Below are 26,124 nucleotides of genomic sequence, written 5' to 3'. Positions count from 1 at the left end.
CTTGCGTGTGATTCTTGCGTACATAAGCAATTTTCATTTCCGGGAAGTATTTCATATTGTTTCAAAGAGATGGTACAACACATACTGATACTGTACAAGTTTGTATAGGCAACTTGCTATATACATCAAAATAATCCGCTTTTCTAATTTCATGAATTATTTTCAGGGAAAATGTTATGCATGCATACCACAAGAAGAGTTTAGTTCCACCGACAGCAGCGTTGATAGTGACTCAACCCCATCAGAGAGTGACTGAAATGTACACGTGACTGTATCCACTCTCTATAGCCATTGTAAAAATGACACACGTTGATGTAATACAATCATTGATAATTATCTGGTGTAAACATTAACAACTCTATTTTTCTCCGGTGGTAAGATGTTCCTCAGTGCATCACGGCCAGGAATGTATTCCAATATTTGTTGAAATAGCCATGCAGAAACTTAATGACTTACTCTTCTTACGTAAGAACAGTCAGCAGAAGCAAAATCGTGAAAAAGGTCCATATATGACAGCAGTGTTGTAAGTTACTTCCATTCACTTTAGTGGTTTCTGTGACTTCTGTAAAAAATAGAAAAATTTGAAGGCATATATTTTACAGTTTTCTGTTTCGTGTGGAACGAAAATGTATCAGACGCAATATTTTATCCAGTGCCATACACATTATTTCTTTTTCTTAATTGAAAGTGGTAAACAAACTGTATTGCCTAACTCAATATGTATCTAGTGCAGGATAGTATTCAAACAGCAAGAGCAGAATTTTGCTACGGATTTATATATGAGTACTGTTTGCTAAGATAAAATAAATAATTCGTTATTAGAAGTTAATTTGTTAATCAACAATTTTCTGTGTCAGTCATTTTTAAAACGATTTGATAATTTAAGTTCATATTATTAATAACTGTTAATAACTAAATAGAACAGAAGTGTTAATGTTTACAATAGAGTAATGGTTTAAAACTTAAAATTAAGAAAATCATACTTTGACAATCTGCTCAAAGAATCGATTACACATATTAGATTAATGTTACCTTGTTATTTTCTTTTGTGCTATTATCATCAAAATTCATTTTAATGTTCTTAGTCGGATAATTCTTCCGAAACAAATATTAAAATTATTTATACATAGTATATTTTATTATTAGAAATAAAGCACTGACTAAATTAAAACAAATTTCGTTGTCTGTTGTGAGGTATCTTCCTTAACTGGCATTTGGCACGTGATTCCCTTTCTGCCAAATTATGATAAGGAAATATCATCTCATTATTTTTTAGTTTACTGTCTCCGAACGAAAATATTATTAAGAATGAGATTTTATTAAAGCAATTTTGTTGACAAAGTAAAAACAATGATTTAATGATCAGTCAGTATCTCTGTATGTTTTATAATGTTGCTATCTAAGTTTTTTTAGTGTAATACTTTAACTGATTATGTTATTTGAGATTTTTGACAGTGAATGCATCGTATACAATACCTGATGATTCATGATATTGTATGCATATTATAAAAGTCTAATGATTCATGATATTGGAAATGCATGATGATTCATGATGCTGTATGAACAGTATGCAATGCCTGATGATTCATGATAGTGTAGATGCATGATGATTCTTGATATACATACATATTATACAAAGTCTGATGATTCATATTTTCTGCATAGTGCAGAATGCCTGATAATTCATGATATTGTATGCTTAGTATACAATTTCTAATGATTCCTGATATTATATGCAGAGTATACAATGTCTGATGATTCATGTTATATGCAGAGTATACAATACCTGATGATTCATGATACTGTATGCTTAATAATCAATACCTGATGATTTATGGCATTGTATGCATAGTATACATTTCCTGATGGTTCATGATATTGTATGATTTTAGTAAACAATGCATGATACACTTTTAAATGTTAATTACTAGCAATGACTTCCCAAAGTTATTGAAAGACCTTTAAACACGCAGCTACATAAGTAAAATATACAGTTATCACTTTTTTATATACAAATTTGTTATGAAAAGGCCATTTTGAAAGACTTAAACACTATATCATACGGAATGTATAAATTTAACTGGAACTTTTATTTTCTGCAGCAGTTGTTTTTACAAATACAAATTTAATCTCTTGATGGCGTTTTTTTTTTACAAATTGTAATTAAAACAAACAGACTTGCGAAAAATATATCGTAGCATACCTGAAAGAGACATATTTGATGGCTTCCTCGTATCAGATGACACTGTGATAGTTGGAAAATTAGATGTTACTGTACTATGTGTATTCGAGTAAAACGTCCCATGTATAAATAATCTTTGACTGTTAAATAAAGCAGTTTGTAAAATCTGTTCTTTGCCAATGCTCATTTCAACGTCTTTGTTAGTATTTGAAATTAAGGAATAATAACTGCTTAGCTCGAAAACTGTCTCCAAATGCGATGTCATGGCATTTGAAACATGATAATTCCCATCCAGAGTTTTGAAGGAACTTGCTACATCGATAATAGTCTCCTTAACATCTGAACTTTTATGCAGTGAAACATTTTTAACATAAAACATTTCCGTCATAAATACCGACGACTGAGCCTTGGAGAAAGTCGCTGTTTGGTTATATGTGGTAGACATGACCATATATAAAGGTTTAAAATAAGTATGACCCACACCAAGGTTTAAGTATTCCTTAATAACAGAGGTGACACTTAGGTTCCGCTTTTGGTCGGCATCTGCGCTCGTCGATCTCATTTGGTGAATGGGGGAAAATGGCATAGACATTTTCATTGCAAGCTGGCCTGTTGATACGCTATAAACCTTCCCGTCAAAGAACGCATGATCCGATGAACTTGAAGTAAAAGATGGTGCAGTGTACATCCTATTATCAACATAGTTTAGGAATGGCGTCATGTCACTAGATGATTCAGGAAGAAATGAAAACGATTCATCAAAAGAACCACGTTTCAAGCTGCTAGTGAATTCACTGACTCCAGTAGACATAGTCATTGCAAGTTGGCTTGTTGATAAGCTAAAATCATTCCCAACCAAGTACGCAAAATCCGATGAACTTGAAACAGAGAATGATACAGTGTGCACCTTATTACCACCATTGTTTCGGAATGGCGTCATGACACTAGATGATTCAGGAAGGAGAGAAAAAGATGCAGCAGAGGAACCATGTTGCAAACTGCTAGCGAAAACATAGTCTCCAGAACTAACGAAGCTGGAAACAATTTCTGGTGGATGACTTGTTTGAATTGATGATTTGGTACGAGAGTAGCTTCCGTGAGTTCGGTATATCTGGGGGATTGAAAATAAAACGACAGACTGTAGCAGTGCTTAGGAAATTGACCAAAGGATTAATTTCTGGCAAATGTACATCTTTTAATGAGAAATATTGGTCAGTATACCATGGAAAGTTATAGCAAAGTTAAGTTATTTTGCCGATTTACACATGGCCACATGTACTTTTCGTAGAGATGTTGTACCCTGTCTTGTAATGTTTTGCTTTAAATTAACTATGCATTCATAGATAGTTTCGACTCGATGGGGCTCAATGCATGTACCTATAGTTGTAATTTTGCTGTCCAGTCAGGCCTGGGCTTTTATCGAATCTACGAGTCATAATCCAAGGGTTGCGAGTTCGATACCCGCCCAGGTCAGCCCGAGTCGACTGCCTCTGTGTGTCCTTGTGAACGGCAAGTAGCTTCCAATTCATCCGCATGATATAACCAAACCTGTGCTCAAAATACTGTTGAAAATACCAACTATCCAACCAACCATACGTCTATCTACGATCCGTAATCCTTTCTACTTTCTCGCATTACAGTCACAGAATTTAAATCCGCACAAATTCTCTTACAACGATTTCAGAATTAGTTTTACCTTATTTCGTACGAATATTTGATAGGTAATTATTTGGTTTCATACTTAAATTGATTTTGGCGATTGGGTGGGTTTGTATCTTTGTTTAAATCCTAAATTAGTGCGTGATGCCACAATTTAAGTCAGACATACGGTTTTTAAACGTGCTTGGATCTTTCGAGTACTTTTATTCTTATAATTTCCATTCGATGAATCTGAGGTTTACAAAAATAAACTTTAAAAAAATATAAAGAAAGACACAAAGAAAAAAAACGAAACGAAGCAAAATAACAAACAAACATTACAAAATTGAAAGAACAGTTAGGCATTAGAATGGTATAGTTTACTATTTTGTGTCTTACTGTAACACGTGAGAAGTCTTTGAGAACCTTACTACTGGGAGAATCAAACACCACTGCGTGAGACGGGATTGATATCAATATTTCCCGTTTCCAAGGACCTTAAGAAATCAGTTGTTTTCGACTGCTTCTTAAACGCGCCAATGCTATAAAATAGTTTCCTCAAAACAACTAAAGACCTCATATTCAAGAGACCCCCTAATTTCATACATGCATATTTTTTCTTGCTTCATATTTGTATGCTATTCTCAGCCGCAAATCGGTATTTTATGCCACGCTGTAGGAAACATGACCCAAACACACCTAATACACATAATTAGGCATGTGTGAGATTACTAAACACTTACTCGTGGAAATATCCCTAGAATTCTTTATGTTAAGAATTGTGGCGATAGGTATATAATAAAATCTAAAATGAAAAACTATAAATGAAGATCAAAAACAAATAGCCTAAATACCCTAGCTTAGTTACATTTTTTGCTACAAAATCAGGTCTGCCAACTAACAAAATAGAAGACAGTGAATATTACTATTGATCAAATGTTTTTGAAAGAAGAACGACTTTGTAGGAAGCATTAGTCATGAGATCAATGAATAAATAAACTACAGAAAAGAATTATCAAAGGCGTGCAGGGTGTGAATATTGAGTCGCGGATGAAAACATTTGCACAATGAAGCCAGAGCCACTCCTTAAGGATCGTCTTTGGTCTCTGTAGCATTTAAAATATATAAATGCGTTTGAAGCATAAATAATTTCGTAGATTTACTGGACGATAAAAAATGAAGAGGCTAAGTAGATAAGTAAATAAGTATACCTACATGCGTGTAAGCCACAGCCATTGAGTCCAAGTCCATATCAGAGGCTGAACTATACAGTTCAGAAGAGAGATATTGATGGTCATCTTCATGGTCATATGCATGTCTGATGCTCTTGATATGCTCTGAGTAAGTGTCTGAGAGGCATAATAATAATTATTGTTATTATAATAAGCATAATCGTCATCATTAGCATTATTATCGTCATGTTGGAGAAGGAGATGGAAGATGAAAAAGAGCATGAGGATGATGGAAGTTAGCAAAACATTTATCAACAGCTAATGTTATAATACGACTCCAATATATTACATATCCACGTGATGATGATGATGATGATGATGATGATGATGATGATGATGACGACGACGACGACGATGACGACGACGGCGATGATGGTGATGATGACAAACAAGCAAAACAAATCAAGGCGTATTCAGATTGGGTTCAGCTTATATATCCTGGACATGAGTTACTAGCTCACTGACATATTATTCTACGTTTACACTTTTCAATAAAGGTTTGAATTTCAATGAGCAAACCAGCTAAATAAAGAACTAGAGATTGATTGGCCTTGTAATCACGAGACATTTACTTTATCCAGAAATTCTGAGATCGAGCTGACAATCTCAAAAATGACATCTCACACTTCGAGTAAATCCACGTCAATGAAGTTTAGCTGTATGATTCGGGGACACAAAGTTTCAAAAAATTTCCAGAGAAGTTTATGATTGAACCTTGTTTTAGTTACACATAAAGATTGTCAACAAATTTTACATTTAGATCGGGAAGTTAAGTTTTGTTTTTATGCCAAACATGTTTAACAAATAAGAGGAAGGACATAATAATAGGAAAAATGTGTTTGTTTTCTTATATTATGTGACATATTTATGTTAAGTTGAAGAGGAAGAAGACAATGACAAAGACGAAGAGGATGAGGATTGTATAGAGGATTAAGACATCTTAACAGTTTTAGTACTTGAAGAAGACGAAGAAGAATAAAGATGAAAATTAAACGCGAATCGAATCTAAGAGGATTTTAAACGTCCCTTAACTGCTTTGCTCACCATTGATAACGTCCAATTTAAGCAAAAATCCCTTTCCAGTACCCGTCTCATCCGTTTCAAATGTAATTTGAATCTTCTGAATGGACTGTAATATAAACTGAGTATTTTCCACTGTTTTGTCACAAAATACACCCAGACCACTAATGTTGACATAATCCTTTGAACAGTTATGCCCCTCCGTGTTTACCAGATCCAGTGTAATGAACGAGAGGTGGACGCTGTAGAGATCAGCAAGCATGATGGACCAGTTGCAACTTACAGAAATGTCGTACTGTGCTGGAAATTTTGGGGATGCTATGTACAGTCGCCTCCCTTTTGTCAAAGAGTAATCTTGACCACAACCTGGAAAGTAAATTAAGGATAAAAATAAACGTCTTCTATTCATAACGTTTTAAAATTCATATTGGGATACGATGATCAACAGATACAGATGATTTAAAACTTGACCACATAAAGAAATGGTCAGTCAGCCAATCCAAGTGTATCTATATAAAAGCAAATCTCCTCTGTCTCGAACCGACCTAACGTTTTTCAAAGATGCAAACCATCTGAAACCAGATCTCTTCTTACTACATCTGAAACCAGATCTCGTCTTTCTCAAACCGATCTAAACAGACCTAAAGTTTTTCAAAGACGCAATCCATTTTCACACGGACGCTCTCAATAATATGTTCTAACTGGTTGCGAATATGTTTTTACAAAGCTGTGGGCAAAATTTGCTTTTGTGTGGTTTTGTTTTAAACTCAGTGTTTTTGCTATCAACATCTGGATAAAGGTAGGCTCAAGTTATTGTCTTTGTTTAGCATCTTTTTATCACTCAAAGGGTTTGTTTAAGGTACTAGAGAATAATATATGTTGATGCTATTTTGACCCGCAGTCTAATGTCAAACCTCCGACCTAATGTACGCATGTTTCTTTTAAAGGCCTTTGCAAGGTCTGATTGTTTTGGAGATAAATTGTCTTTTGAACATGTATCAGTTGTGTTAATGTATCAGCCATGTTCGGACTAATGGAATTAGAAAAAGCGATTAACTGATAGATAAATGCATTAACGAATGAATACTCCAGAAACGTTTCTCATAATAAATTAAAAGAAGGCAGATACGAATGAATACTGGTCATTTATCATACTAGTTACACGATTAATATACTCACTTGACCTAGCTAGCTGGGACCTTGATGTTGGACCAGGTTCGACGTCTCCCTTAGCCTGTATGTAGACCTCAACCAGACGACCGGGAAAATAAGTCGTGTCAATTGCATATAGACGTGTGTTTCGAGTTACCTCCACAGTGTGATTTGTCCGTTCTGGATGTATTCTATAAGTCAGATGGTATCCGATAACATATATCTCATTTTGTTTGGGTGAATCCCATGTGCAAATTAATCCATACTGGCTAGATATTACACCTAGGTTTTGTGGAACCCCTGGTGGTGGACCTACAATTATATTCAAATTTACAAAGTTGACATTCTTTTGTATTTTCTCAAATAATAATATCCTGATGACTTTGAGGTTTACATCATTGACGGGAGAGAGATCGTGATTCACCACAAAATAAAAAAGACAATGACACCAACGTTCCCTCTAAGCTGCGCGCGCACGCGGACGCGCAACTGCTCAGACATCCCCGCGCAGCTGAATTGTTCTTCGCTCAAGTCACCGTAATACTTGCACAATGCAGCTGAATTGTTCTCCGCTCAAGCAACCGTAATGCTTGCACAATGCAGCGCGCATAGCGCGCACATCTACCATTCGCTTAGAGGGAACGCTGCTTGATACTCAACCTTGACATTACATTAGTAGAAGCTATCCAAAATTTTAATCCATAAAAAACAATATTTCAACTTCCACAAAGTATTTAATTTTCAGAGGTTATAAATTAAACATCACGAAGCCATATATATATATATATATATATATATATATATATATATATATATATATATATATATATATATATATATATACTCTTTTTGATAGCATCCTGCACATCAATGTATTTTCATGTATGAATAAATATATATGAGAAATTCATAGACTCATAGCTCGTATTTACAAAGACAACATCTCACCTACAGCACTGACCGCTAAAACAAAGCCACTATCTTCTGTATCAAAATCAGACACAAACGTCATGTTTATACTTGTTTTCTTCAACAGAAATGACTGGTTCCAGACTTGACCACAAAGTTTTCTGTCCCCAGAAATTTCAAGATAGTCCTTGGAGCAGTCTCGTGATTGTTCCAGTGCAAACTTTTCTATGGTAATTTGCAGCCACATAGGCTCCGCAGTCTGGATAATCCATCTGCATATGATACCAGGTTGATAATTACCGTTGTTATTCACCTTAGGTGAAAATATTAGAGACGTCTGGTGTTGAGAGAGTGTAAGAGTCGTCTCACATACTATAAAATATAAAGATATTGTACAGGTGAAGTCAAGTACATATATTGTCACCAAAAACAATATCGAAGGAATTGACATACTAGACTGGTACCTAAGTATGTGTTCATATGTTATAGGAAGAAAAACTTAAACAAACGTTCGATCCATAAAACTAAACAAAGTGCATGATCTGTTAGACCTCTGTCACGTTGTGGAAGAAAATTTGCGTACAATTCCTGCCTCATGTTTACAATTGTCTTCTGATAGAATTCGTAATTCAAACTACTTTTGGTAATGTCAATACCTGTTAATTAATATTACGACTTTAGACCGATTCTGAAACAACTACTTGTCTGTGACTTGGCCATTGCGTCACAGTCAAGTTTGCGGTTAATTCAAAGAGAACCTTACCACCGTGGTAAGAAACTGTGTTTGTTTTGCAATCAGCCAGTGACGTCACCTGTCGGCTTAGGCTTAGAGACCGAAAAACCAGACATTATAATATGTCAATGCTACTACCCCAGGAGGTTTTCAAAGAACCGCCGGTATCCAAGCAGAACTAAGATAGTCAAATTTTGGACTGGTTTATCACACAGCCAGAAACTATCCTGTTACATTCATTGTGGAAGAATCAGTTCAGGTTTTGACGGACTAAATAAACATTACGGTACTCCGAGAGCAAAGTGTGCACTCGTCGTAAAAAAAAGGAGCGGCGAAAAAAGAGTTCTAGGAAATTCGGACGAGATTCGGAACAAAGGCTTCTGAGGTAAAATATCTTCGCCCGAATCTGTCTCACTTTCCTAAGTAGGTGTCGTAAGATTTATACGTTATTACGTGCATTTAATTTAGTAGAAATTTAATCTTCTATGTATAGATGAATTATCAACATGTTGTAATATAGCGTATTGCGAATTATTAATATTCAAGATTAATGTATGTAGGTTGTCAGGATATAATCGAAGTGGATGGTGTAATATGCTACGATGTTGCGTCGTGGTTCATAAATGAATTTAATTGGGTGTTGAAACTTGTACTTGTTCTTATTTTAATATATAGTTGTGGATTATGCAGAGTAGGCATTGATGGTCTCGTGCAGATATAATTATGCATTTTTATATTTGAGTGTGTCTTTTATAATTTGTAGGTTAGGAAATGCGTACAAATATCGTTGACATTGATAGTTTACTATAGAGTATTAGGGATAGGTGTGTATGCATGAGAAGTCGTGATAGTTCTGGTGTTGGTGTAGCCTTTATTATAGAACAAGCGTGTATGGAATATTTAGATGTGAGTGCATGAGTTGATCTAATGATTTAATTGCCATTATGCTGAGGAAAGGTATGTGAGAGTATGTTGATTCTAGTGTGATTGAACAAGCAGACAAAATTTTGCGTCCCTACTAATCCACATGAAGCTTTCAGGGTGGGATAGGGCGCCACCTGAAGATTTGAGAGAGGACAAGACGTGGAGTGCACAGAAGAATAGGCAGTTGTGCGAAGGCGCACGGTCGGTAGAAAAATGCAGTTGTGCGACGGTACAGGGCCGGAGAACGGAAACAAGGGTACCGAAAGTACCGAATCGGGATGCAAGGTGGAAGTTGCAGACGGGTAACATAGAAGGGACACGGGAAGGAAACAATCCCACCTTTAATTTCGCGCGATGAAATAACTGGCAGTCTGAATAGGTCTTTGTATTGACTGAAAGAAATTGCTTTGAAAAATTGTCCTTAATTATTAAATACGATGATATAGGTTATTAAATTGACATACGTTTCATCTTATTATTTTATATATATAAACGCCTAGACCGTCGGCCTTGCTGACTGGGGACTCGGAGCTATTTAATCTTTTAATATTACCGTAGGGGGCAGGTGACAACATCCGATATACATATATGCTCTTTTTGTGTTAATTTCATAGACTAATGAAATATTTTACATGATTATTTGGCGAGCACAAAACTCAACTTTTAAAATACGTTTAATATTGATGATTTTGGAGCTCATATAAATTTAATATGGATATATCGAACTGAAATATATATACATTTCGGTGTATATTAAGTTGTAAAGTTAAATTCATATTAAGTTAAATAAAGCAGTTGAAACTAAGCATTAAAAATATCACCTGCAGACATTCAGATACGACTTATTTCTAGTAATATTTCTGCTTGTATTTTAAGGTAAATGTATAACAGAATCATCGACAGTTTTATTGTAAATCTCCAATACCTTTTATTTTGTAAATTCAACGCCGGAACGGTTTTACAGCTGTATATGGGGAAAGGTTAGACACCTGTCCTATATATTCTCATTTAAACAAGAGATCAAGCGGTTGCTATATCACTCTAATCCAAACTAAATATTTGGGCTTTTTAACAATATTTAAAGGCAAGAGTTTGAAAACACACAGTAAGACCTGTACAAGTGTGATATCATACCTCCCTATTACCATAATTCAGATAACTTGCCAATTAGAATCACTTCCACAGTCAAAAGAACATTGGCGCCGCTTTGTTAATAATCTTTTCATATCCTAACCATGTATTCAATTCACATTCGATTTTACGAAAAATCACAGGATGAAGTGTGTCGTAGCAGCTGTTTTACTGTACCTCAGCCTAAGAGTGGCTATATATTTGCCATCTAAATGTAAAGTTTAAAAAATGTATAATGAATTGCAAAATCATTAGGAAGAAAACAGTTCCAAAGAAATGTAATACTAAGTACAAGATAAAACGTAAAAATGTGAAAATACTGTAAAATGTTTATGATTATGGAGTAAGCAAAATACATGCATTCTTTTATACCTATGTTTACCTGAGCGAACATAGAGTGGAGTTGAATAATTTCCTCTTCCTCCCTTGGTCACACTGGCAACTCGAATGATGAACATTTTCCCCGACTGATGTTCCGTTGATATGAATACTTCCCTTGTTCCCTTTTCAGTATACAGTGAAGCCCCTAATGTGTGGGGCGCGATGAAATACTCCACATAAAAGCCAATGATTTTTTGTGATCTTTCTGGTGGTTCTCCCCACGTGACATGTATGTACGTATGGTTCACGGCACCTTGGACATCCTTTGGTGGGCCACAAGGTTTGGCTGAAAATTAAATCATAAATGTTCCTAAATATGAAAGGCATTGAACCTCCTGTGTTAAATGAAATGCATTACAGCTTACACTATAGATGAGATTGTGTATTTACAAAAATAAAAATAGCTGCTACTAAAGATATGTAACTTTCTTAATACATAAAAGTCAAAATATAAAGGCAAAATAACTTTTTACTAAAGAAAATAATTTGCGACATACCTACCGACTCCAGTGTTATATTGAAACCACGTCCAGATGTGATATTTCCTGACGAAAACGAGATGTTCACAACATTCGCCTGAATAACTGATCCGGATTTTATCGCCGAGCAGAGTTTACCGAGACTGGAGATCTCAACATAGGCGTCCATGCATCCGTCTGCACTTCTTATGTCTGCATCAGCCCTTGTCACAAGGATGAAAAAGTCGGGCTCTGTATGGACATACCACATGCAGTTGACGCCAGCGCGGAATCCGACTGGATATTTGGGAGATGTTACTGATATTGCACCCTCTGGTGGTAGGTAAATATGTTCCGAACAGGCTGAAAAATGAAAAAAGGGGATTCATTCATTTCTGAAAACTTTATTCGTTTGTCCACACACACACACACACACACACACACACACACACACACATATATATATATATATATATATATATATATATATATATATATATATATATATATATATATATATATATATATATATATATATATATATATATATATCTGATTCTCCATTTAAATACGGTTATGTTATTTCAAATGGTTGATTCTTTTACCTGTATCTATGAGGAACTGGTTTAACTTTATCAACTTTCTGTATATAATAATCACACTGAAGTCAAAATGATACGAATTATCAATGCCCGTATGCACTAGTTGCTCGAACATTAGTGGATTTATCAAACTGTCACCTTGATTAACTTGTGCTTGTCCACGGACACTTTCAACTCTCGTTTTTATACAGGGAATGCCAGCTACCTAATTTTTATAATGAAAAGAAAACCTCTTTTCATCAACTGAACTTTAAACATTACTGACCGAAATGATATTGTCTTGTCAAGAAACATTAATCGGGAACTATTATCCCTTGAAAGAGACTTCAAATACCAGGTCAGTGAAAATCAATATGACTACTTAAGACACTGGTTGTTCTCACCATTGTGACAGTGACTCTAACTGCATGAAAAAGCAAAGGCATATCTACTATTGTCAAACCATACATACATACATACATACATACATACATACATACATACATACATACATACATACATACATACATACATACATACATACTTACATCACATTTTGCATCATGGAAGAATTCAACAGCTGAATAACTAGGATCTATGTCTACCAAACAATATAAAATTCTGTCACCAAATAAGGAATTTTTCAAAGACGTTTCACTGTAACCTTGCTCTGATGGGGACTTATCATAGGAATGGTGTCATTATTTTGACACTTCTTCCAGCGAGAACAGACAAATTGTTGGAACTTGATGCTACAGATCTGGTAAAGAGAATGCTACCCATTTCCACTTGAATGTCAAGTGAGGCATTACCATAGTTGTTCACACTTGTTCAGTTTTAGTTAGGAAACCTCATTTAAAAAATCCTAACTCGTTGGAGAGTATGGTTATAAAACGTCAGAAATCGATGGTATCGTGTTCCTCCTTTCGAGATTATATAGTAAATTTATGGCTCATTCTTGGGTAGAAAATTATTACATATAACGAAACGCTATCTTTGTTTTCTATTACTCGTTTTCTGGGCTTTTTTTTTATTTAATCTTTACCCGCTCTCCCAATTAAATGCAATTTTTAAGAACTGTTACAGATCTGAAACAGAAACTATGAAACACACCAGCACCACATACATGCACACAGATGCTCTCAAGGCTGTCTCCACTTTATATCGGATTCAGGTCCAAGTCGTCTGATATAATGATTAAACGTTTGTATCAGAGTGGAAGCTACAAGGATACTAGTTGCTATCTAAGATAACTATATAGCTCTCTTTGCATTGTTATTGTGGAAGCTACGGCCAGATATCTACTTATGTACTGATAAATGTCAGGAAAAGTGAAATAATGTATGCATGAAGAAGAAGAAGAAGAAGAAGCTATAAACACTGACCAATATATATGTTAGCGTAAGTCCTGTTGCTTTCGATCTCTGGCGATTTTGAAGAAATCCCGATGGCTAAGATTTGCCCTATGTGGTCCGAGACATTTAATCTATACTCGTTTTGATCTACCGGAATCACTTGTACCAAATCGTCACCAAGGTGGGGTGGAAAGGAAAAATAGAGCATGTATGTGAAGTTGTCTGGGTGATGAAGGGGTGGCATCCAGGTGAGGTCCAGACCATGGCTGGAAAGATTAGCTAATAGGTTCCTTGGTGGATCAATTAAATGAATTGCTGAAAAAGAATAAATGAATATGATAATGCATTAATTTAGGGCTATCATCGACTCGATTTGAAATCAAATGCTACAATGTGTGAACATATCAACAATTAATATGGTGAAATTATTTTAGTGATATCCATTACATATAACATATTCGTGAAATTTGTCAGCATTTTTCTCTAATATGGAGACTCGGACAATAGATAGCCAAACCGAGACAAAAAAAATTGAGCCTCCCTCATAAGGGTTACAATACTTTTCCCAGATTTTGATAGTCCATTTATATTAAATGCATTTCTATTACATAATTTCATATGAGTGTGCAATGAATTTAAAGACTTATTTACCAATGACAGATACGTTCATTCCTCGACCTGGACCTGTGTACTTGTTGATCAGCTGTAGAGATATGGAGCTATTTTTCACCAAAAGAGTGAGATTTCTCTCCATCGGGTGGCACAGTGTTATGGCGTCCGAAACCTGCAGACTGTTTACACATTTCTCAATTCCTTCAATGTCATAGTCCCAAAGTATGACTTTGAACCATGTGACATCATTCCCATGGAAATACCACCTGCAGATGACACCTGTGTTAATTCCGTTTGGATAACTAGGCGACAAAAGGCTGTATTTGGAGCCCACTGTTGTATTGACCTCGTAGCCACATGCTGAAACAACATAAACCATTCAATAACAAGACACAAATGATGGCTTTTGGGGTTGGTTACTCAGCTTTTAAAGAAGATTCAGGAAAAAAGAAAAAAGAAGACGTAAAAGACAAGAGGATGAAGAGATGATCCAACAACATCTGCTTGACAATGACGAATATCTAGAATGAAATACATACATACATACATACATACATACATACATACATACATACATACATACATACATACATACATACATACATACATACATATGTACTGGTCTGGAAAGATCAAATAAAGGAGAGACCCCCCAAAAAAAAAAAAAGTAAAGAAGCAACGGAATAGTTGTTGGCAATGTAATTTAATATAAGATTCTAAAAGATGAAAGACGTTATTCATCATTTTAGACTTCGTTCATTTACTGTAATAATCAAACTTGATAGCTCCGTTGATTGACTCATTCACATAGGGTTCGAATTCGTCATAGGGGCGAATACTGCAAGATCAGAAGAATAGGCTATTATTCATCCTGCTATTGATGCGATTGGTCCATTCGCTAATCTTCATATATTCTGATTCCAGTTTGATGGATTTTGTGTTTGCTTTGAGGTATTTGCGAGTTTGGCTTTTCAAGCTTGGTGATCATTTTGTGTTTCTGAATGTGCCTCAGACATAGCAGTAAACTTAAACATTTACAAATAGTTTCCTTTTTAAGTGAAAGTATTTTCGTTGACTTTTTAATAATTTCTTTATGAGTATTAAATATAATAGGATGAAAGCCCCATAATTTAAAAAATGTTGTATATATATATATATATATATATATATATATATATATATATATATATATATATATATATATATATATATATATATATATATATATAGGGCCGAGTCTCTCTCTCTCTCTCTCTCTCTCTCTCTCTCTCTCTCTATATATATATATATATATATATATATATATATATATATATATATATATATATATATATATATATATATATATATATATATATATATATATATATACATATATATATATATATATATTAATTACTGTCGTTGTTGTTGCAGTTTATTTTTCGTGGTTGGGAGAAACTGTCAAATTATATCAATCTAGTTGTCTTTTACCTGCTTCGTTTTAAAGTTTTTATTTGTTCATTGAACCCATTTTATGCATATTTATAATCTTAACTTACTGAAAGTATCTATTTTGTATGTGTTAGTCCTTTTTGGGTTTAAATTTATTTAATTCTTGACGTGTCATGTTCAATAGTTGCTTGTTCAAATAGGATAGGACGAGTGTGTGTGTGTTTGTGTGTGTGTGTGTGTGTGTGTGTGTGTGTGTGTGTGAGAGAGAGAGAGAGAGAGAGGGTTACCTATTCCATTCATCTATTATATTAATTATACAGGCCAACACTTTAGCATGCATATGATTTTTTTTTTTTTTGCATTAACTAAGATTTGTACAATTTACCTACCTGATCTAACGTACCGCGTCCCAAGCTCCGACCTCGTATCGTTACGAACAGCATACAACTTGACAATATAAAGTGACCCCGGGTACGATACAGTGGTAATATTTGCCTCCTTTTGAGTCCCAGGAACTTCTACTGTGGAATGGTACCCGGTACCCATCACCTGGAAGCTGATGTCATATTTGTCTGAGTCGCCGGCTGCATGCCACTTCACGTTTATATAGGAGTTCTCGGTCTGTACAGCGATGCCGCCATCTGCTGTCACTTTAAATAAAATTGTGATTTATCTCTGATCACATCTTTAATTGTGTATTATCAGTACTAAACTAAAACAGATGAAAAATACCAATAATCGTGTCTTCTTAATATTTTAAGTCAGTACCAATATATACATGAAAAAGCAGAATGTTTAAACAATGCTTTTAGTACTCTATCCGAAGTGGATGATACTAGCGTTGAAAGTCAAATCTATTACAAGAAGAATGAAAAATTATCGGAAGTAACGATTATAGAGCATGATATGTTAGCTAAATGCAGTAAAAAGGTTTTAGGGACTTGACAAGATCAGTCATCGAATGTTAAAAGGTTCCTGCCTCCTGAGCCATTGCCAAACCTCTGATCATCTTATTCAATACATTATTAAGAAAACAATTGTTTCCACATAGTTGGAAATACGCTATTGCGATGCCAGTTTTTTAAATTAAAAAAAAATATTCCCAACGATCCGTCACACTAAATACCTCTTCTTCGTTAAGCTGTGTCGGGGAAAAATGAAAAGTGTTGCTTTTAAATTTATTTACAACTGTTTGAATTCAAGCAAGCTCCTTGATCAATAACAGTCTAGTTTTCCTGCCCCAAAATTCCACCATTTCTCAGTTAATATGTATCTACCATAGCATATGCACTGCACTGTATTTTGTGATGTTTCAACGGTTTTCGATCACGTCTAGCATAAAGGATTGTTCTTTAAATTGAAAACATGCGAACTAGATTCTCAATTAATTAGTTAGCTAAGGAACTATCTTTCTGGTTAACTTAAAAGAAGTATGTGTTAATACTTCTGAATCAATGAACAAATATGGGTTTTGCAAGAGGCGCCTAAATATCTGTTCGAGGTCCACTGTTACATATACATAAAGAAACAAACGCAGTTTTTCCTGAACTTGAATTTCAAAAGGTGCTTCCACATTTTGCCGAGAACCATCAACACAGTGGTCCGATATTCACTAAATCTGGTAGCTTTTTGAAAGATATTAATAATACTTTTACATGTATCTAAAATGCTGAATTGTTTGAGGCCCATACATTGCAATCTAGATAGTAAAACTTAAGAAAGAATTTGTCTCTAGACTATGTTGAAACAATAGGGGATAATTGCTCTCCCGATGACTTACTCGAAAGACTGCAATTTGAAACTGGAAGAACTGTAACTTGACTTACCCGTAGTGCGTCTACTAAAGTATTTACAAAGAAACCTATTCGATCCCATTATCAGAAAGAATAAACTTTCATAAACTCTGTACCTTGTACACAATTGTATATGGTTCTTCTCTTTCTTACCTCCAAGATCTTGTACCTCTATTAGATGCCCACATATCACAATATAATTTGAGAAATATAATTAATTTTCAGCAAAAACATACTACACAACAAATTTCTAGAAATTCTTATATATCTTCCACGTTAAAGGTTTGGAATACTCTGCCGGATCCAGTAAAACACATAACAAATTATTTAATATTTAAACCTATATTTTCACCTTCACATAATCATGTCCCACTATATTAGTATTCTGGTAACAGGATATCATCAATTATTCGTGCTAGGATACGAAATAACTGTAGTGATCTATGCTGATGGCCCATCGTGCGCATGTAAAGAAAACGATGAGACTGCCTAACATTATAATTTTTAATTGTAAGAAACATACAGTACTAATACTGAGACTAACACATTGCTCAAACCAGTCATTCGTCCCTGTTAGTATAAATGTCTTGCTGCTTGGATCAGTAGAGCTATCAAATGACCTAAACACCCGCATCTTTGAAATGTTCCAGACTTTTATGTTAAAGATGTTAAAAAATTTCAATAATCCTCTAAGACAAATTACATCATGGACAAGATGTCCCTCTAGCACCTGCCACGGGACCCTTTAACAGCCCCTCTCCCCCTTTCTCTTCTTTAAATTAGTTGTTTATACATTCTAATCATTGAAGGTGGGACACACCTCCGTGCCGTTACTGCGTGTCATTCCTTTCATTCTTCATCGCATTGCTGCATACTCGCACTGTTAGTACCTGCCACTTTTCATGTTTGTGCATGAAATCAAGCAAATATTCTACTAAGTAATATCGTGCATAGCTCTCATGTTTCAAATTTGAACGTTTTACAATAAGATTATTTGAAGTTCTGTCTGATGGCTTTGCAATCTTCTGAACGGGGTTCTTCTTGACGTTTTCAAGCAGTATGTGCTCTGTTCCCCAATCAATAACCTGTGCAGCATGATGATTGTCTTGTTTGCAATTCACTGTAATCATTTGGTTGCATTTGCTTCCGCAATGTTATTACACACTTGCAATACTAGTTATAGTTAGTAACAAATTTACCCAGTTGGTTGGTCGATTGTTCTATTATTTAATTTGATTTCTGGGGGGGGGGAGTGGGGTGTGGGTTTACAACACTTTTTACATATGTTTGGCAATATTCTGCCAAAAGACGAGAAGTGCCTGTCTCAAGGACGCAATGAGTTCTTGGACGGATCCAGAAATATATCCTTGAATTGGCTGGGGGAATTGACATAAGCAAATAGACCAGAGGCTTATATGGCGCCCCAAAACCCCCCGCATTTTGGGATCAAGTGGGCGAAACTGTGGGAAGCTAGTGAATTTGAAGCGTTTTCCAGGGCATAATTTTAACCAATTTGCTGTTAAAAAACTTATTCTTAGGTCAATATTATTAAGGAGAGAGTAGGAGGATCCGCCTCTGAAGGTAGTCCAATAAATCAGCCTCATACGTCTCTTAGTATGTTTGTGTTTCAAGCTAAAAATAATTAATTGACAGTGAATCTTGAATGAAGAAACATGACGAAACATTCATCACGTGACAATTACATGGCAATCTTCGGACGCTTGCGTCACATGACTTAAACAACCAAAATATTTAAAGTTGGTCTCCAGATATTGGTTAAACAACCGAATATACATTCATATAGCCCGGAAATTCAAATTTGTAACGGGGCTACATGATTCCACGTTGATTTACAAGTTGTGAAACATTGAGCTTTTTTGTGAGGGGTTGGGGGTTGGAAAGATGGAGTCCAGATCGTCGAAAGACGCCTTCAACAGACCGTAACTCAAGATGAGCAAGACCTACTGGTAAGTGTCTAAAAATAACTGATGTGTGTATTGATCTGATGCAGACAAATATGTCTGCGATAATTGCAGTGCATTGTAGATAGGTGAGAACAGACACCAAACCACCAAGATACCAATACAGGTCTGGGGGATGATTTATTGGAGTAACTTTGGTGCAGCTCACCTGGAATGGAAAGAAACGTTATCGAAGCTTTACCAAATGGGCTACTGCGGCTCCTTTCAAATTTATGTCGGAATATCGGGTAGACTGCTAGATGAGCAAACTTTATTAAATAGTGCAAATTATGTATAATTTTTGTTAATCTGTTTGTCTGAAACGTAGTTTCATTAAATAATATATTCATTCAAAATATTTGTAAAATTTGTATTCCATAAATATATGTGCTTTTTAGTTGCTTTATCGAAGAAAAATTGTATTGTTCAAATAACTAATTGTTTATTTTTAAATATTTCTCATTATAATATTTGAATCAAATGTACAAGAAAAGTTATGACGCATAAAGGAAGGGGACATATTGATTTATACAATAATGTATATTAACGTGCATAGGCAGTGGGATGCGATGTGAGTGTGCGTGCGTGTGTGTTGGAGGGTTGGGGCAGGGCACTCCGCCTCTTAAAATATCAAGTTTATTATTATAAAGAGAAAATATACATGAGGGATTCAAAAAATGACGAATAACCTAAAGAGAATAACACACACACGCGCACGGGCGTGTTAGAAAGGATATATATATATATATATATATATATATATATATATATATATATATATATATATATATATATATATATATATACACTTGTGTTTCATTGCAGACACATGTATATGATGGACAATGTTAATAGGTCGTTTTGTTCATTTTCGTATTATTTTGACCTTGGTAAAATTAATAAGTAATAGAAGAAATATTTTGTGGTCTTTTGAGTATCCTTTATAGACTGTTTTAAATATAATATAAACATCATAGCTACCTTACATTTAGACACAAAGTTATAGCTTCATCTGGGGACGGTAAGGATCATACAGTTTCACGCCCGTGCAGAATGATACGCGTTAAACAATAAATATTTATGTTTAGGCACATAAAGTCAAAACAATCTAATATAATTATAAGGTGCAAGCATAAGAAACATCATATAATTGCATAATAGTTATAAATAAGCATATGCCCTAAAAGGGACCTATTAGAAACTTGATGTACGCTAGTACACTATGGCACTATATCGTTGGACGTGACCAAGTTTTCAAGTTAACTGGTAAGAGATGGACTTAATCGTTCAAAATAGCTTCCGTCATGTTGAGAAAGAAGACTCGGATATAATTCTTCTCGGACCTACCTTGGCTATTTCTCGGACGTATGTCAGCAGAATAAATCAAAGGGAAAATATCAGTCATCATGTAATTTTCCTTTCTCTTATTTTAGTGGTGATACAAGGGTTAGGCGTTCGTGGTATTGATTGTCTAGTGATTGTCGTGCTTCATTACTTCTGGACAAGAGGTTATACGATGTAGAGACCCAAGCTACCGCTTGCTTTAAATGCCATTTATTAGTATAAATTTTGCAATTTTGAATTTTAAATTTTGCCTGAAAATTTAATCTTTCATACAAATTTTGTTTTTTTTTTAAATGTAAATGTTTAAAATTCTTTTAAATTTATTTTGTCAATACTTTTAAATTCAAAATGCATGTCCAGATAGAAATTGGCTTGTATTACATTTAAGTTTTACTGCATTGAACATTTCCAATAATTATGAAAGATATAGCAAATTTAGTGTTGGTATAGCAAGAAAACTTGACCCCAAACTTGCACTCTGTGCAACACCAGCACCTCACACATCTTGATAGCTGTCACACACTTTGTTTGCTATGAAATTCATAAAGATTTCATGTGCTAAGTTGAAATAGATGTGGCATGTAAATATAAAAGTTTAACTAAAATTAGCTATAAATAATTTGTCCTGATAAGACTCGGGTCACAATTATTACTTCCGGTTCAGTACTCATGAATGTAGTCCCAGTCTAGTTTAGAGCATATTCCCCTCTCATTTTGGTGGTGATTAAACATTTACATTGAGACATTCTCGGCATAGATTTAACGGTAATGATTTATTCTTAAGAATATGAGCATTATATTGTTGTCTGTTTGTATTTCCGCGACTGAGCACATTGTTTTATTTGCAGTCCAGCGTCTCAATAAAAATGTAGGATAACCTATGGCAAGAACTTCGCTGTGAGCTCATCTTTGAAGATATTTAGATTAGCATATGATTTATTATGATTCGTACACAGTGGAAAGTTCAGTACTGAGAAACAAATGTAGAGACTATTTTAATTTTGGTCCGAGTCCAAGAGCAGAAATCTAAATATATTAGGACTGCCTTGGCTGTTAAGGAAATGTTACGAATGAGAAAACAATAGTTCGGTCAGTGGTAACTTCTTGGCCAATGCTTGTTTCCTAAATAGCCAAACTGGTCACAATGGGAACTCTCTATATACATTCAAGATATGATATGTAGGATAGACCATTGAGAACTATATTCTTAACCACTTTCGTTCACATGGGATATTGAGGCAGAAGGAGACCAGGTCACACTCGGAACATTCTTCGCTTTGATGTCGTAACATCGGTGGTGCATTCTGCCATAAGCGAATTACCAAATGCATCAAATTGTGTCCTACAACACCTTCCAAGGTTAGTTAAAGGTCTGACCGAAATGACTGGGAGGTGTTCCGATCGGCGTTCATTAACTCATTAACTCCTGGCGCCTCGTTTACGTGACAGGAGGTAGTAGCCTATTGCCGAGCTCCTAGCGTCAAGGTCATGTATGATACACCAAAGTGGATGGAATTATAGAAAGGTAGACAGATTTAGCTTTACAAGGATACCAAATAATCTGGACGTTCAAGTTGCACTACAAAATACAGTGGGAAAACCCTAATTTTTTTACCGGTTTTTTTCACCCAAAGTTCGCCCGTGGTCGGAATTCGATTTTGTGTTCGATTTTAGACTTTTTGGCCTCAGATCTAAGGAAGACCGGTCTAAACTTCACACAGACAGGTGAACCTTTGCAAAAAGTAGGATAAGGTGGGCATTTGGAATAAAGAGTGGTCTCGATACGAAAATGATTGGTCCGTTAAGCAAAAAACACAAAAAAGAACTCCAACTTTTACACTTCTGCTCACGCGCAAGCAAAATAATCAAAAACGATGTTCTAAAACAACTATGCATTAGGCTAATGGAAAATCTCTTGAAAGTCGTTATATTAGGATGTATTCAGAAATAGCAACCAAAATGTGTTTTCTATTCGCATTTCAGGCGAAAAAAACAAAAAAAACAGGGGTCAATGAGTTAAGCTCCATTTTGTTAATATGCAATAGCTTACGCTTCTACCTTTACATCGGCGATATAATTACCATTATGAGAAATAAAACTATGAATGTATTTACAAGTAAATCCAAAGAAAATGCAATAATGTGTGTATGTGTGTCTCTGTGTGTGTGTATGTGTGTGTGTGATTAGGATTTTGAACATAGCTTTAACAATTTTTTAGTCATATCGCTACGATGTCTGCAATGTAGCAGTTTATAGTGATGTCTAGCACTGGGGCATCCTGCCGCAGACATGTAGCATGATGTCCCACCCAGTCACATTATCCTGACACCAGGCCGACCAGTCCCTCTTAATGCTGAGCGCCAAGCGTCATGCCAAAGACTTATCATTTTTGTAAGTCTTTGGTATTACTCGGCCGGGGTCGAACCGACAACCTCTTTCTTCCGAGGCGGACGCTATAACCACTAGGCCACCAGAGAGGTCAGAAAATGTAATAATAATAATAACAAGAACAACAATAATAATGACTTTTACTGAAGAATAAGCAAAATGACAGGAAAGAAACTGGAAACGAACACAATTTCCCTGCTGTATCTAATATTTCTCTTTATTGCGATGAGTATGTGTGATAAATTTATCTACAAAAACATAAAAGTCAACCTGACATACAATTTTTAACTCAGATGAACCAAACTTATTTCGATAATGTTTCAGTGAACATGCTCTGTATTGATGGCCACTGAACCATTTATATATATATAATAAGGAACCGAAAGGAAGGGCGCTGACATCTTGTTAATAATTTAAACTAAATCTTGTTTTCGATGTAAACAAATATTCCTATTTAAGAACTACGAATTAAATTATATATTTGAATATTATTAACAGGACTCATCCTTCTATGGCATACTAAATATTGCACCTACTTCGATACAACTAACCGCCTCGGATGCGGGATGTCGTGGGTTCGATCCCCGACCGAGTCAAACCAAAGACTTACAAAAATGGTACTAACAGCTACCTCGCTTGGCGCTCAGTATTAAGAGGTTAGTGTTAGGACTGGCTGGCCTGGTCTCAGAATAATGTGACTGGGTGGGACATCATGCTACATGTCTGCGGCATGATGCCCCAGTGCTAGACATCACTATAAACTGCAACAATGCAGACATCGTAGCGATATGACTGAAAAATTGTTAAAGCTACGTTAAAAATACAAATCACATCACATCACATCGATACAGTTATAACATTTATTACATTGTTACTATATACTTCTCCTTTTTTATCCAAATTTGAATAAATATAAATCTCTGGCAAAAGAAATACAGCTACAATCTTCAAGTAGAAGAAAGTCATAACAAGACGAGGTCATTAGGTTTTAGATTTTGTTATTGCACTTTTTCTGTACGGGGGAGGTCATACCATTCTTATGTTGATATTGAGACCAATACTTACCAACGTTAACGACATTGCAGTTGTCTGTCTGTTATAGTTTTAATTCAAGAAATAAAGTATAATTCATGCTTACCTTTGCGGATATGAAAACATAGAATTAGGAAAATCACAAACAGCGAGAAGACGTGTACTGTCATCTTCTTGTCCAAACTGCGTATTCCAGTCAATTAGTGAATTCCATATGTTTGCATACGACATATACTCATGAACAAAATGGTGTTGAAATAAATAATCGAATTTTAGATGTTGTATTATTAGTGGGTTAGTCTCTGCAATTGTATCTGTTTTCTCGGACGAATTTTACTATTATCATATTTACCCTACATTCACGATAGGTCGCATAAGTTAAGCATCACCTTGGAGACACACAGTTGATCGTGGTTTCCAACGCATGCCATTCTAAAAACGTCAACTGTCATAGACAATGAATACTTTATATACACTAACTTGTTCCGGTCTTCTTCAGAAAATCCAAGCAGGTGCTCAATAGAAGTCGTTGTTTGTTTTGTTTTTTCATAGTATACACGATAACGAAGTTGAAGGGATTAATGATACAATATCTATCAACTAACTGCTCACCTGCCTTATACATAAAGAAAGAAACAGACAATGGTAGTTTTAACTATAAGCAAGATTAGTTCGTATACCATGCATTATGTAGGTTAGTCTCTGCGGTTGTATCTGTTTTCTTGGACGAATTTAGCAATTTTCATATTTACCCCACATTCACGATGGGTCGCCTAAGTTAAGCATCACCTTGGTGACACGCAAGTAAACGTGGTTTACAATGCATGCCATTCTATAAACCTCTGAATGTCGTAGGGAATGACAGCTATATATGAACTAATTTGTGGCGGTCTTCATCAGAAAATCCAAGCAGGTGGTGCTCGATAGAAGGCGTTAGTTTCCTTTCTGGTATATACGGTAACGAAGTTGAAGAGATTAATGATATACTATCTATCAACTATCTGCTCACCTGCACTATGCATAGAAAAAGAAACAGACAATAGTATATTTAACTATAAACAAGATAAGTTCGTGTGCTATGCAATTTTGAACTCAGCTGAACCATACTTATTTGGACATTGGTACAGTGACCATGAGCTGAAGTGAAGCCCCACAATAGCTATATTTGGTAGATCTACATGAGGTTTATATGTGGTCATTCTGAAAAGGTGGTCCAGCTTTTGCTAAAGAACTATCTCTTATTTCACTATTAAAGAAGAAAATCCACATTTTAAAAAGCCCAAAATCAAATTGGAAGGAATAGCACAAAAACTGAGTTATCTAGCATTATCATGGTATTTATCCATAATTTAACGTTCAGCCGGCAATATATTAGTACTCAAGAACCCGAGATATTTAAAAACATTTTAAAAGTTGAGTGCGGGAACTCAAAAGAAATGGTAACAGTATTACTTTAATCTTGACAATAAAAAATGCAGCGCTTTGAACAATCCATCTGTGTATTAACAACTATGAAAAAAACCGTTTGAAACGGAAAAAAATCCGTATATGTTGTCATTCTGAAAAGGTGGGAAGCCAAATCCTACGTCCATTTGAGAAAAAAAAATGAATCAAACAACCGCATATAATGTAATTTAATTGTCTGCCCTAACTTGGATAATGGATCGTAATCACGAAAAATGTATAAACATCAAGAATAAATTTAGAAAGTTACAGAGTATTCTCAACGGTACATGTCGTGGCGTTATGTTGTCTTTCAATGGCAGACAATCGGAAAGTCTGGAGGAAATAAAAAACAAGTGAAAGGCGTCCAGTGGCCCTTGCAGTCTTCTGAGCTAGGGATTGAACCATATTCATGTTTACA

The 26,124-nt window shown here is 35.1% G+C and overlaps 2 protein-coding genes across 2 annotated transcripts in view; one reads left to right on the top strand and one right to left on the bottom strand.

Moving 5' to 3' along the window:
• The window catches only part of LOC149803437 (E3 ubiquitin-protein ligase DCST1-like), a 28,894-nt gene extending 26,497 nt beyond the window's left edge, over nt 1–2,397 (top strand). Inside the window, exon 17 of the mRNA XM_089953144.1 lies at nt 167–2,397. Coding sequence (XP_089809270.1) covers nt 167–256 — 90 coding nt within the window. The 3' untranslated portion in view covers nt 257–2,397. The remainder of the gene's footprint in view (nt 1–166) is intronic.
• Nucleotides 435–24,706, bottom strand: LOC149803436 (cubilin-like). Its single transcript, XM_089953143.1, has 11 exons — nt 24,367–24,706; nt 16,132–16,392; nt 14,348–14,668; nt 13,727–14,011; nt 11,800–12,123; nt 11,304–11,588; nt 8,173–8,505; nt 7,252–7,536; nt 6,097–6,438; nt 5,036–5,169; nt 435–562 (listed from the first exon to the last, which is right to left on the bottom strand). The coding sequence occupies exons 1-11, from the start codon at nt 24,428–24,430 to the stop codon at nt 539–541; spliced, it is 2,658 nt and encodes an 885-aa protein (XP_089809269.1). The 5' UTR covers nt 24,431–24,706; the 3' UTR covers nt 435–538.
• Nucleotides 24,707–26,124: the final 1,418 nt, after the last annotated feature.

The sequence above is a fragment of the Sinohyriopsis cumingii genome, chromosome 3, assembly GCF_028554795.1.
Source record: "Sinohyriopsis cumingii isolate HCF-2022 chromosome 3, ASM2855479v2, whole genome shotgun sequence".
NCBI classification, from domain to species: Eukaryota; Metazoa; Mollusca; class Bivalvia; order Unionida; family Unionidae; genus Sinohyriopsis; species Sinohyriopsis cumingii.
The sequence above is the reverse complement of the archived record's forward strand: the minus strand, read 5'-3'. Positions and strand labels throughout refer to the sequence as shown.

What these genes read in the sequence shown, in the direction of transcription:
- LOC149803436 (XM_089953143.1), bottom strand. Translation starts at nt 24,430, where the DNA reads ATGACAGTACACGTCTTCTCGCTGTTTGTGATTTTCCTAATTCTATGT. An exon ending in ATGTTTTCATATCCGCAAAG is followed by an intron (nt 16,393 to 24,366) that starts GTAAGCATGAAT and finishes TTTTATTTAAAG; the next exon opens with TGACAGCAGATGGCGGCATC. An exon ending in GACGCGGTACGTTAGATCAG is followed by an intron (nt 14,669 to 16,131) that starts GTAGGTAAATTG and finishes ATGTTGTTTCAG; the next exon opens with CATGTGGCTACGAGGTCAAT.